The sequence below is a fragment of the Natator depressus genome, chromosome 1, assembly GCF_965152275.1.
Source record: "Natator depressus isolate rNatDep1 chromosome 1, rNatDep2.hap1, whole genome shotgun sequence".
NCBI classification, from domain to species: domain Eukaryota; kingdom Metazoa; phylum Chordata; order Testudines; family Cheloniidae; genus Natator; species Natator depressus.
The window spans coordinates 21,078,966-21,092,313 of record NC_134234.1 but is presented as its reverse complement, the minus strand read 5'-3'; the positions used below and the strand labels follow the sequence as shown (position 1 = coordinate 21,092,313).

Genomic DNA, 13,348 nt, shown 5'->3' with positions numbered 1-13,348 from the left:
TAAACTAAGTCACCCTAACAAATGGAAATATTATTCTGTTGATGGTGCCAGAATCTTGTACAATGAATTCATTCGTGACTTTTAGTGAATGCTTATACTGTGTATTTGGTTGCTATCAAGTCAAATTTACCTTCAGAATTATTAGAACATAGGAATTGCCAGACTGGATCAGATTCAAGGTCCATCAAGTCAAGTTTCCTATCTGTGACAGTGGTCAGTACCAGATGTCACAGAAGAAAGGTATTGCAGAGGGATTATCTGCATACCACAAAGTCTTTCTCCTTCATATTTGGGCTAACAGGCTATTCAGATAACTCATTCTGTGCAGATTAATGATCAGTGAAAATCTTTGTAGTCTGAGAAGTAAATACTTTACAGCCTCAGATTATTAAAGGTTTTTTATTATTTCAACATGTACAATAAATATATTCTTGGTGAGGAGTCAGGCTTGATGCATGGTGTTAAACACGAAAGCTTAACTATGCTGTGTAGGAAACATATATCAGAAGAATAAAAGTTAAAAGAGTATATCTCATTTTTAATGCTATGATCAATTATTATTTATTTGTATTACAGGAGTTCCTAGAGGTTCTGATTGAGACTGGTGCTAGGCACTGTTAAACACACAGTAAGAGCCAGTCCCTGCCCAAAAGGGTTAAATCCTGGCTCGATTGATGTCACTGACATTATCTGTGGTTTAAACAGACAAGACAAAGGCTGGCAGGGAAAACAGGCACAGGGGGGTGAAACAGCTTGCCCAAGATCACGCCAGAAGTCACTTGCGGTAGAGCTGGGAATAAATACACATTCTGAAGGCTCTTTGTACTTAAAAAGATAAAGTGTACCTGCTGGGTTCTCAGCCTGGATGGTCACGAGCCCCCTCCCTTCCTTTATACTTACATGCGGGGAGGGACGGGACCATGGAAACTGCTTTCTCTTGTAACATGAGGATGGGGTATGGAAAAGGCTAGGAAAATTGTAAAATGACTAGGAAACGTGGGAGCATGTGAATGATCAGTGAGGATCCCAAAGCAAGCAGGTATTCAGTTCAAACAGGATAGAATTTAATGGCCTAATCACAAAGCATATCACTTTTCCATTAACGGCTTGGTCCTGCAAAGTGCTGTGCACTTTGGCCCTGATCCAGCAAATCATTTAAGCTCATGTGTAACTTTAAGCACCAGTGATCCCAATGAACTGCACAGGAAACTGACCTGGAGTCAACAGGACTATGCATGGGCTTAAAGTTAAATATATACCTAAGTGCTTTGCTGGATCAGGGCGAGAGCACTCAGCACCTTGCAGGATCAAACTTTAAGGGCTCAATTCATTGTTGCAATTCACTAATACAGGGTGGGTGGAATTCTCATTTGGAACCCTTTTGCACTTTGCTGTGGTATGCAGAGCAACAGCGAATTGGGATCCAAACTCCTTAGTACAAGGTAAAAATGATGAACAGAATAGGGAGGGCATGGGAGCCTGAGCCTGGGGTAATGAAAGGGCTGTTGTTCTTCCTGACTAGTAGAAATAAGGCCAAAGAAAGCAAGTACATCGCTTAGCATGCTGTGGACCACACTTCAGCCTGTCTCTTCCATTTAAAACTAATGTTCCAGTGCTCTTTTGTATATTCAAATAATAAATACCAGGCTTCAGGGAAAACAGTCACAATTTCTATATCTTAGGTACTTAAGCTGATCACATAGCAAGTATCAAAAATTGGGACAAGAGGTGGGGGTAATAGGTGCCTATGTGAGAAAAAGACCCAAAAATTGGGACATCTGGTCACCCTATAGGTACTTACCCAACCCCCATTACTGTAGTATCTGAGAACCTCACAATCCTTAATGGATTTACCCTCATTACACTCCTGTGAGGTAGAGAGATGATATTATCCCAATTTTACAGATGGGAAACTGAGGAGCGAAGTGATTTACCCAAAGTCATGCAGGATGTCTGTGGCAGAGCAGGGGATTAAACCTAGGTCTCCAAAGTATGTTAATCCCTGGTCCATTCTTCCTCTCTAATCCAGGATGTACATATGGTGGATGCTTGTTTTGTTTAAAACAAATCTATGTACCCTCACAGAAGTAAAAACCAAAGTAAAAAGGATCCCAACTTTGTATTTATAGTAAAAAAAGAAATCTTAAGCTATCCAGCAAAGACAACTGCCTCATAGACTTTAAGGTCAGATGGGACCATCGTGATAATCTAATCTGATCTCCTGCACATTGCAGGCCACAGAACCTAACCCACCCACTCCTGTAATAGACCCCAACCTCAGGCTGAGTTACTGAAGTCCTCAAATCATGGTTCAAAGACTTAAAGTTACAGAAAATTCACCATTTACACTAGTTTAAACCTGCAAGTGTCCCATGCCCCATGTTGCAGAGGAAGGTAAAAAAACTCACAGGTCTCAGCCAATCTGACCTGGGGGAAAATTCCTTCCTGACACCAAATATAGTGATCAGTTAGACCCTGAGTATGTGGGCAAGACCCACCAGACAGATATTTGGGAAAGAATTCTCTGTAGTAACTCAGAGCCCTCCCCATCTAGTGTCCCATCTCCAGCAGCTGGGAATTTTTGCTATTGGCAGTCACTGGTGGGCCATATGCCATCGTAGGCAGTCCCCTCATACCATCCCCTTCAGAAACTTATCAGTCTTAAAGCCAGGTTTTTTGCCCCCACTGTCCCCCTTGGAAAGCTGTTCCAGAACTTCACTCTTATGGCGGTTAGAAGCCTTCATCTAATTTCAAGTCTAAACTTATTGATGGCCAAGAGTAAAGGGAGAAAAAGAATGGTTTACATAAATTGTATAAATAACTATACTACAATGATAGTATCATACGCCCTCAGAGATCTAAGGCATTCAGCTGACAACTTGACACCTGAGCTGTACATTTTGTATCCAGACAAAATCTGTTGGCTGGAACCTCCTCTGATGTAAATTGACATAGCTCCATTAAAACTGTGCCACATTTACACCAACTGAGGATCTAGCTCCTTCATTCAGTAGTCCTTGCTTATATTAGCTTGTACTGATTTGACATATCCTTTTCAAGCTGATATTTTGTCTTCTAATACTTTTCTAGTGTCTTTTTAAAAACAAATATATCATTGTAGTAATCATCTTGAAAGTGGAGTATTAGGGTTTTACACTGCTTTTTTTCTTGTACAGTCTGAAAAAAGTGTGATCCTTTGCCAACCAATCACCCATGTTACTGACAGTCACTGCTTCACAATGTACCAAACGGGGTTACAGGTGCATTATTTTACAAATCTAATAGCAGTGCTTATGAAAGCTTTTATCATCTTGAAGCAAACATTGATGAACCTGCATAATACTGGAGAGCAAAATTTAATACCTGCTGACAGAAAGAATTAAGATCTCTCTAATGGTGCCAACATTAGATAAATTCAAACGAGTGTAGGTGGGGTTGGCTAATATTCATGCATTTCAGTGGTGTAATTTCCACTGCTATATAGTGTATCAGCATTTCCATCAGAATCTATTTTCAGGTTTGGGTTGGTTTGGGTTTTTTTACTGCTCTGTATATTCAGTCTAAGCTGCAACCTGTTATACAAGATTAAGGATGAAAATAATTATATTTTAATATTATAAAGAGTCTTAACTGTTTTTTGTGGGAGCTGCAAAATTCTTGTTCTTGTGTTTTCCGTTGCTATGCTCTAATTTTATAACTAAAAAGCAACTTAAGCAAAATTAAAATTTTCCTACCACTAGCCTGTGTAGTAGATTTAGCTTGGTGGATGTTATAGGTGCCTTGGACCTCAAGCACCAAAAATGGGTGCTTGGAGTTAGTCTCCTACATTAATTTTTAGGCTCCTAAATAAAGGGCCCTGACTCTTGTTATTGGAAAGCCTCTAGGCAGGCTGGCATATATGGTAGGCTGAGGGAGGCTATGCCTCCCCAAACAGCCCAGCGTGGCCCTGCCCATGCTCTGCCTAGAATGCCCCCTCCTGCCTGCCCTTTCCCCTTGGTCCCAGCCGAGGCATGCTGGCTGCTCCTCTTCAGGGAAGCGTGCTGGGGCTGGGGCTGGGGCTGCGGGGAGGCTGCCGGCGCTGGGGCTGCCTGCCCGGCGCTGGGGTGGGAGGTTGCGGGAGGGGACTTGTGGGGACATGTGACGCCTGCCTGGTGCCCGGGAGCTGAGGCGGGTGCTGGCAGCCATGGGGAGGGGGAGGGGCTCTGGGCTCCGGTGCGGGAAGGTGGGCATGCCTCTAGGGAGCACAGGAACTTCAGATATGAATCACATGCCCCTTTTCATGGAGATTTTGCTAAGTCAAAGCTGGCAAAGTGTAGCAGTGCATCAGACAGTGATGTGCTGTGGTTTTCTTCTTTCTTCAAAGGGCCACAAGACAGTGAATCAGCCTTTCACTGAATGTATTTTTCCCTTTTGTCCATCTGTCACGACCTTAATTGTCTGAATTGATTTTTTCCAGAAACTTCATCACATTACTTGCTCATGTTCAATTTGTGATTCACTATACCCCCAGATCCTGCTGCCTAGTCAGTTGTTTCCCATTGTGTAGTTGTGCATTTGATTTTTTTTGCTTCCTAAGTGTAGTACTTTGCACTTGTCTTTATTGAATTCCATCTTGTTGATTTCAGACCAGTTCTCCAATTTGTCAAGGTCATTTTAAATTCTCATCCTGTCCTTCGAAGTTCTTGCAACCCCGCCTTGGTGTCATTACAGATTTTGTAAGCATTCTCTCCACTCCATTATCCAAGTCATTTAGGAAAATATTGAGTATAACCAGACCCAGGACTGACCCTTGGGGACCCACTAGAGATGTCTTCCCATGTTGAGAGCGAAACATTGATAACTATTTGATATGAAATTGGTTTCATAAACATCTACATTTCTGATCTTAGTTCAATTAAAAAAAAAAATCCCAGCAAAGCCTTACATATAGTGTGTTCTTTATTCAAATCAAGCTGGGGCCTGTAGTTTGATCCCATGAACACCTAGCATGTAGTTAGTAAATATTTAAAAATCATAACAAATCTTATAAGTATCTTCTAGGAAAAATCAGAATAAATTTGCAATCAAATAAAACAATTTCAAGTACCGGACCTTGATGAAATGTCATCCAAAACACAATGAAGTCATCTTCATCATCTGACCATCCCATCTAAGTGTCAAAGGTGTTGGTGTGCAAACTGCAAGTAATTTGATGCTGTGCTACAGAGAGTCATCTTTTTTGATCTTCATTTCTCACTCTACAGATTGGAGTCTAAATATAGGAATTCCTCCCACATCTCAGATGCAGGATCTGTGTGGGATTGCTTTGTTAATTATTAAAGGAGAAAGCTATGATAGAAGCTACTCTGGTGTAAATTATTTCTTTTCTTGACCTAATCCAGATGCAAAGCACCAAAACCTATTGACATACACCTTGAAATATAGTTTAACATCCTTGTGGGTGTATATAATGCTTGTGAAAGGGGCCAGATTGACAGCCCTTGAGACTGTCTCTGTTTAGTAGTGGAAATGCAGGCTCCTTTTTTTAATTGATTTTTTAAAATGTACCTTTCATAGATATCAAGATGGTTTACCATATAGCAAGGAGCACATAATGAGGTAGAGAAAAATAAATAGCTGTAATAGTAATAATACCAAGTTAATGGCTTGACAGAAACAAAACAATTTACAAAATGAATCTTGACCAGATTCACCAAAGAGAAAATGACCTAATCTGAGTCATATACAAATCCTAGATTAGGGGTAAGATTTGCAAAAGCACCTAAATCCCATTTTCAAAAGTGATTTAGGGCCAGATTTTTGAAGGTATTTAGGCACCTAACTCCCACTGACTTAAAATATCTGGTCCTCCAGCACTTGGGAGCCCAAGTCCCATTGATTTGCAATAAGACTTAAGCTCCTACATGCTTAAATCACTTTTGAAAATGAGACTTAAGTCTTGTCGGTGCATTGCTTTCGTCCGCAACAGAGGGGTTTCAATTTGAGTCAAGATTTCTGATAAAGAAAATAGGGTGCAAGTGAGAAGAGGATCTGCTAAATTATGAACCTGAAGGAACAGCATGATCTGAAAACTTGCTCCAGTAGTTTGTACATAAACAAAAGCAATGGGTAGGGTTGCCAATTTTCGACTCACACAAAACCAACACCCTTGCATTGGCCCCTGCCCCACCCCTCATCCGAGGCCCTGCCCTCCTACTCAATCCATCCCCCTTTCCTCTGTCACTCACTCTCCCCACTCTCTCTCACTCACTCGTTTTCACCAGGCTGGCTCAGGGGATTGAGTTCCGGCTGAGGGTGTGAGGGCTCCGGCTGAGGGTGCGGGCTCTGGGGTGGGGCCAGGGATGAGGGTTTGGGGTGAAGGAGGGGGCTCCAGGCTGGGGGGGTGGAGCCGAGGGGTTCGCAGTATGGTAGGGGGCTCTGGGTTGAGGCAGGGGGTTGGGGTGTGGGAGGGGTATGGGCTCTGGGCTGGGGGTGTGGGTTCCAGGGTGGGGCCAGAAATGGGGGGTTCAGGGTGCTGGAGGGGACTCCGGGCTGGAGGTTGGGGTGCGAGGGGGTGAGGACTCTGGCTGGAGGTGTGGGGCCCAGGATGAGGGGTTTGGAGTGCAGGAGGGGGCTCTGGGCTGGGGCTCAGGGGTTCGGATTGCGGGAGGATGCTCTGGGCTGAGGCAGGGGATTGAGGTGCAGGGGGGTGTGAGGGCTCCGGCTGGGGGTGTGAGGGCTCTGGGGTGGGGCTAGGGATGAGGGGCTTGGGGTGCAGGAGAAGGCTTTGTGCTGGGATTGAGGTGTTTGGAGGACCTTCAACAACTGTACATGGCGATAGTAATTTCTATATAATTGATAGAGGTGTTGTGAGGATTAATTAATGTTTGTACATTGCTTTAAACATGTAAAGCTCAGTATAAGTATTATTGATATATTTTATTGTTAAAATCAGTCTTTTCTTTAGCAAGTATGTAATACTGGGTTCTGTGTTTGCCTGGCTGTCCATTGTAAATATCCTGTTTAATAGGAAGTCTCTGAATCACATTTCGGGGGGGAAAAAACTTCTTAGTTTTCTTTAGCAACTCCCTCCAACTCTGGGTTGTATTATGGCTCAGAGGCAATGGAGCAGTGGAGAGAGGGAAGGAGTTAGCAGCTGGCTGTGAGTATGGTGGAGTCTGGAGGAATTATGCCTGCTTCTAAGAGCAGCAGTTGCTGCATCCAGTCCCATACTAAAGATGTAGGGTCCAATTCATTATTGCCCTGTACCTTGACCAATGCAAAATGGGTATAAAATGCTACCATTCTAATTGGTAGCATTTTACAACCAGTTTGCATTCACATGGTACTAATGTAAATAAGGTGCAGGGCAATGGTGAATCAAGTCCCCAGTGTGTGCACACCCAAGCATTGTCTTTCAGGTAAACTGGGCCTCCAGTTTACCTACACTCTGCTTCAGGGAGTGTGCAGCATGGGAGGGCCCCTTGGTGTTCAGTGCTTTCTGCAAGGGTAACTCCTCTGGGGGCAGAAGGGGTTCACTGCATGCTTTGCCCCCCACTGCACCCAGGCAGGGGCACTTTTCATGGAAATTCCATGGTCAGTGTGGACAAAATAGATCGCCAGGTATTTCCTTGCTAAATGAGATAAGGAGGGGAGGTTCTCCACTGCACAGTTCCACTTGAAAGAACTTTGGAAACTTTCTTTATTGCTTCTTCACGTGTTTGTCCAACTGGTAATTTTAATATACCTTGTGCTCCATTAGCAAGGTAATTCAGTCACTGAGAGGAAGGATGGTCCAGTGGGTATAGTGCTAGCCTGGGTACAGTTACCTGGTCTGCCACAGGCTTTGTGTGTGCCCTTTGGCAAGTCAGTCTCTCTGTGCCCCAGTTCCCCATGTACAAAATAGAGATGACAGTACCTTGGTGTTATGAGTGGTGAATATATTAAAGATAGTGAAGTGCTCAGATGCTACAGTAATGGGGTTATATACATGCTTAAGATAGATAGGTCATGTGACCATGATTCTAAGAACATGTCCTGGATTTATTAATCTTAACATTCATTTGCATTTACCAATTGTAATGCAGCTACAATAGAGGTTTGTTTGTTTTTTCCGTCATCAGAGTACGCTCGATTTGAGGCAAAAATCCATGATCTACGCGAGCAGATGATGAACCACAGCATGAGTTCTGGGTCTGGCTCCCTGAGGACCAATCAGAAGCGGTCACTCTACGTCAGGTAGGCACAGAGTGGTTTTTCTGATGATCAATGTGAGCAGCCTCTCTACCATGTGGTTTGGAGAGCTGAGGAATATAACTGAGATATGTATCATGATGTGAGTTTATATGGTTAAAAATGTATCATGCAGTGAAATTAATATAATTTCTTGATGCACCTATATTACTAATGCTATCATTCCAAGGCTATTTTTAAAGAGCAGTAGAAAGAGTTGTAGCAATTTTTTAAGATGAAAACTTTCACCATTTGATAACCCACACAATATCTGAAAAAACAGACGAGCTTTTCTGCATACTAAAGGCCTCAGGTCAAATTCAATTGGACTGGGCACCATTCAAACTGCCCCTGCCACAAGGAGCTTATGGCCTAAGAGGCAGGAGGAAACCAGATGACAACAATTATATAGGATGTACCCAATTCTTAGCTAGGCAGTACTAGTGATCACCGCTTTACCTTTGCCATAGTCATCCTATTTCAGTAGCCATTATTGACCAGAGGACTGGGATTCACACCTCTGACCCTAGCAAGTTTTGCTGTCAGTCCCTCCTTTTGGCAATGGAAAGTGTACTGCTAAAGGTAAGCATGTGGGGCTTACTGCCAAATATTTTAATAGGACTCCTACTTTTTTAGGCCTTCCACTTCTAAACTCTTTCCTCATGCTGAGCATACCATTTGAAATTCTTGACAATCGCAAAGTACAGGAAAGCAATATGTCAACCTCCAGGCAGTGACAATTATTCATGAGGGGGAGCTAATTCAGGTGGTAACATTGCAGAGATCCAATTAAGGCTAAATCCTAGATTTTGTTGTTATGCCTTCAGCATGAGCGGAGAGGGCAGCAAAGAAGGAATTTAAGCAAGAGGGAAATACTTAAAGTAGGCAATTGGTGGTCTCATTGCAGTTCCCAGTGACAGAACCCTAGGGAGGTACCTAGGGAACCCTAGGGAGGTACCTAGGGAGGTGGTAGAATCTCCTTCCTTAGAGGTTTTTAAGGTCAGGCTTGACAAAGCCCTGGCTGGGATGATTTAACTGGGAATTGGTCCTGCTTCGAGCAGGGGGTTGGACTAGATGACCTTCTGGGGTCCCTTCCAACCCTGATATTCTATGATTCTATGATTCTAACCCCAAAAGGCACTAATTGGCACTTCAGTAGAGAGGTCAAGGACTGAATGGGGATTGCGATGGAACGTCTCTCATAACCCCAGAGGTTGATCTGTCCTGACCAGGATGGAAGTGTCTTGAATAGGCAACAGGTTTAAAACAAACAAAATGAAGTATTTCTTCACACAGAGCACAGTCAGCCTGTAGAACTCATTGCCAGAGCATGTTCTGAAAGCCAAGACTATAACAGGATTCAAAAAAGAACTAGATAAGTTCATAGAGGATAGGTCCATCAATGGCTATTAGCCAGGATGAGCAGGAATGGTGTCCCTAACCTCTGTTTGCCAGAAGCTGAGAATGGGCGACACGGGATGGATCCCTTGATGATTACCTACTCCATTCTTTCCCTCTGCGGCATGTGGCATTGGCCACTATTGGAAGACAGGATACTGGGCTAGATGGACCTTTCATCTGACCCAGTATGGCTGTTCTTATGTCAAGAGTACAGGTCTAGCTGCACCTCTGACCCATCTCTGGTCTTTCTCTTAATACACAACCACTGGTGTCAGGACTCCTGCATTAACTTGTCCTTTCAGTGAAATCATGTGATTCTCCAACTCTTAGACCAGGTCCTGGTCTACAGAACCCTGTGTATCTACTATACTTACCAGTAGGTCCAACTGTGTTTGGTACTTGCAGTTCTTCCCTATGGGAGTCTGTGACCAGTGGGAAATATAGTGACCAGACAGCCTTCTTAAAACCATAGTATTGTTTAATCTGAACAATTGGAATAAATCTTAACAAAAGAGAAAAAGGACTTTAAAACAATACATAGTCTATGGCATATCTATTCTACCTAATGGCTTACCATCCCCCTGAAGCCTAGAAAACCCTAACTGCTTCAAACATGCCAGCAAGTGTCTTTGTGTGTCAGTCTGTTCCCCAACAGAAATTGTCTCTCAAACAAACGCTCCTGCCCTAGAGAGACATGCACCTTTTATCCAGCCAGAAGTTCTTTGTCGTCTTAGTTTCCTGAATTTGGCCTGCTTTCCAAAAGCAGGATGTCAAGCCAGTCTCCCTAAAGTCATTGTCCATTCCATTATCTTGTGACAACCCTCAATTGTTTGTTTGTCTTATCTTGAATTATTGTTTTGAATTCCTGTTTGTTTCCCAACATCCCTGTTGATTAAACCCAATACACCCAACAGTAAAATTCCCAATATAGTATCCAGAGATTATTACAGAATAGCCCCATGTCTGCCACAAGAGACACCTTGGTGGGTCAAATGTGGGGACATTTTTAATGTGATTACCAGTACAGCACTTGTTCTGTAAATAGAGGACTTAATTCTGCTCACAATCCAGCACCTTTCACAAGCATCAACTTAATACACACGTTTTTTAAAAATCAAAACTTTTATTTAAATACAGGTAGAATACTTCTACCTGGAAAGAGATTCAGAAGCCCAAGGTCCCCCCTGGCAGCACTTGCAGTGTAACTGACTCCATAGCCTCTGAGTAAACTTTTTCAAAAGCACCTAAGTGCCATTTTCAAATTGATTTAGGCACTTAGGAGCCTAAGGGTATGTCTACACTACGAAATTAGGTCAAATTTGTAGAAGTCGGTTTTTTAGAAATCGGTTTTATATATTCGAGTGTGTGTGTCCCCACAGAAAATGCTCTAAGTGCATTAACTCGGCGGAGTGCTTCCACAGTACTGAGGCAAGCGTCGACTTCCGGAGTGTTGCATTGTGGGTAGCTATCCCACAGTTCCCGCAGTCTCTGCTGCCCATTGGAATTCTGGGTTGAGATCCCAATGCCTGAGGGGGCTAAAACATTGTCGCGGGTGGTTCTGGGTACACGTCATCAGGCCCCCCTTCCCTCCCTCCCTCTGTGAAAGAAAGGGCAGACAATCGTTTTGTGCCTTTTTTCCTGGGTTACCCGTGCAGACGCCATACCACGGCAAGCATGGAGCCCGCTCAGCTCACCATCACCGTATGTCTCCTAGGTGCTGCAGACGTGGTACTGCATTGCTACACAGCAGCAGCAACCCATTGCCTTATGGCAGCAGACGGTGCAGTAGGACTGGTAGCCGTCATCGTCATGTCCGAGGTGCTCCTGGTTGCCTCTGTGAGGTCGATAAGGAGCGCCTGGGCAGACATGGGCACAGGGACTAAATTTGGAGTGACTTGATCAGGTCATTCTCTTTAGTCCTGCAGTCAGTCCTATTGAACCATCTTATGGTGAGCAGGCAGGCGATACGGATTGCTAGCAGTCCTCTGGTACCATCTTCTGCCAGGCAGGCAAGAGATGAGGATGGCTAGCAGTCCTATTGTACCATCTTCTGCCGAGCAGCCATGAGATGTGGATGGCATGCAGTCCTTCTGCACCGTCTGCTGCCAGCCAAAGATGTAAAAGATAGATGGAGTGTATCAAAACAAGAAATAGACCAGATTTGTTTTGTACGCATTTGCAACCCCCCCCACCCCCCGTCTAGGGGACTCATTCCTCTAGGTCACACTGCAGTCACTCACAGAGTAGGTGCAGCGAGGTAAATCTAGCCATGTATCAATCAGAGGCCAGACCAACCTGCTTGTTCCAATAAGAACAATAACTCAGGTGCACCATTTCTTATTGGAACCCTCCGTGAAGTCCTGCCTGAAATACTCCTTGATGTAAAGCCACCCCCTTTGTTGATTTTAACTCCCTGTAAGCCAACCCTGTAAGCCATGTCGTCAGTCGCCCCTCCCTGCGTCAGAGCAACGGCAGACAATCGTGCATCTGAGTTGAGAGTGCTGTCCAGAGCAGTCACAATGGAACACTCTGGGTTAGCTCCCAGAGGCCAATACCGTCAAATTGTGTCCACAGTACCCCAAATTCGACCCGGCAAGGCCGATTTAAGCGCTAATCCACTTGTCAGGGGTGGAGTAAGGAAATCGATTTTAAGAGCCCTTTAAGTCGAAATAAAGGGCTTCATCGTGTGGACGGGTGCAGGTTTACATCGATTTAACACTGCTAAATTCGACCTAAAGTCCTAGTGTAGACCAGGGCTAAGTCTTATTGAAAGTCAATGTGACTTAGTAACAGCCGTGTTAGTCTGTATTTGCAAAAAGAAAAGGAGTACTTGTGGCACCTTAGAGACTAACCAATTTATTTGAGCATAAGCTTTTGTGAGCTACAGCTCACTTCATCGGATGCATAAAGTGGAAAATACAGTGAGGAGATTTATATACACACAGACCATGAAAAAATGGCTGTATTTTACATATTATTATTGTTTGTTTGGAATGTGGTAGAACCTGCAGGCCACAGTCAGGGGCATGACCTCCATTGTGCTAGGCACTGTTGATTCAAATATATGGTCGTTACTAAGGTAGTTTGTGTCTTTATCAGGTGCTGAGGCAGTGGGGTGGGGGTGAAGAATGACATGGCAAGCATGCATGTTCTCTGAGATTTTGATTTGTTGGGGACATTAAGGGACCTTTGTGAGACATTGAGGGACCTTTGTGAGAAGTCTGCAGTGTAAAAGAATACTGTAATAATGTTCTTGAAATTCAGGCCAAGTGCATTTTAGATGATCATTTTGGTAAGCATCTGTGCAGTGTGTGAAAGGACAAGATGCTGCTAATTATCCTAAAAATGTCTACGTAGCAATTCCCAGTTATGATGGAAAGTTAATTATTCCATTTTTCTTCATTTTTTCTTTATTTAAGATGTTGCAGTTTTGCTGTTCTGCATTGAATACGAGCTTGTGTGTGAGTGTGTGTATTTTCAGCTTGAAATGTTTTCACATTGGAGTTTTAATTGGAATAAATTTCATTGGTTTAGACAGTGCGTGGGTACATAAAGTAATTACGTCGTAGATAAAATTACACTGGGAAAACCAGAAGAGAGGAAAACAAGTTTCTCTTAAATTGAGAATTATTAAAAAATAAATACAACTAGTGCACCAGCAGCAGCTCGATAGGAAGTGTGGCTCTTCTGCCCTTCTTGTAGAAAACTCTGAGAGGAAAGGTAAAGTCTGTGGCAG

The 13,348-nt window shown here is 43.5% G+C and overlaps 1 protein-coding gene across 23 annotated transcripts in view; it reads left to right on the top strand.

The window, feature by feature from the left end:
- DLG2 (discs large MAGUK scaffold protein 2) overlaps positions 1–13,348 on the top strand; it is a 1,447,004-nt gene that overhangs the window by 1,301,859 nt on the left and 131,797 nt on the right. For all 23 annotated transcript variants that reach the window (XM_074955894.1, XM_074956035.1, XM_074956046.1 and 20 more), the window contains one exon: positions 8,103–8,217. In XM_074955894.1, coding sequence (XP_074811995.1) covers positions 8,103–8,217 — 115 coding nt within the window. The remainder of the gene's footprint in view (positions 1–8,102; positions 8,218–13,348) is intronic.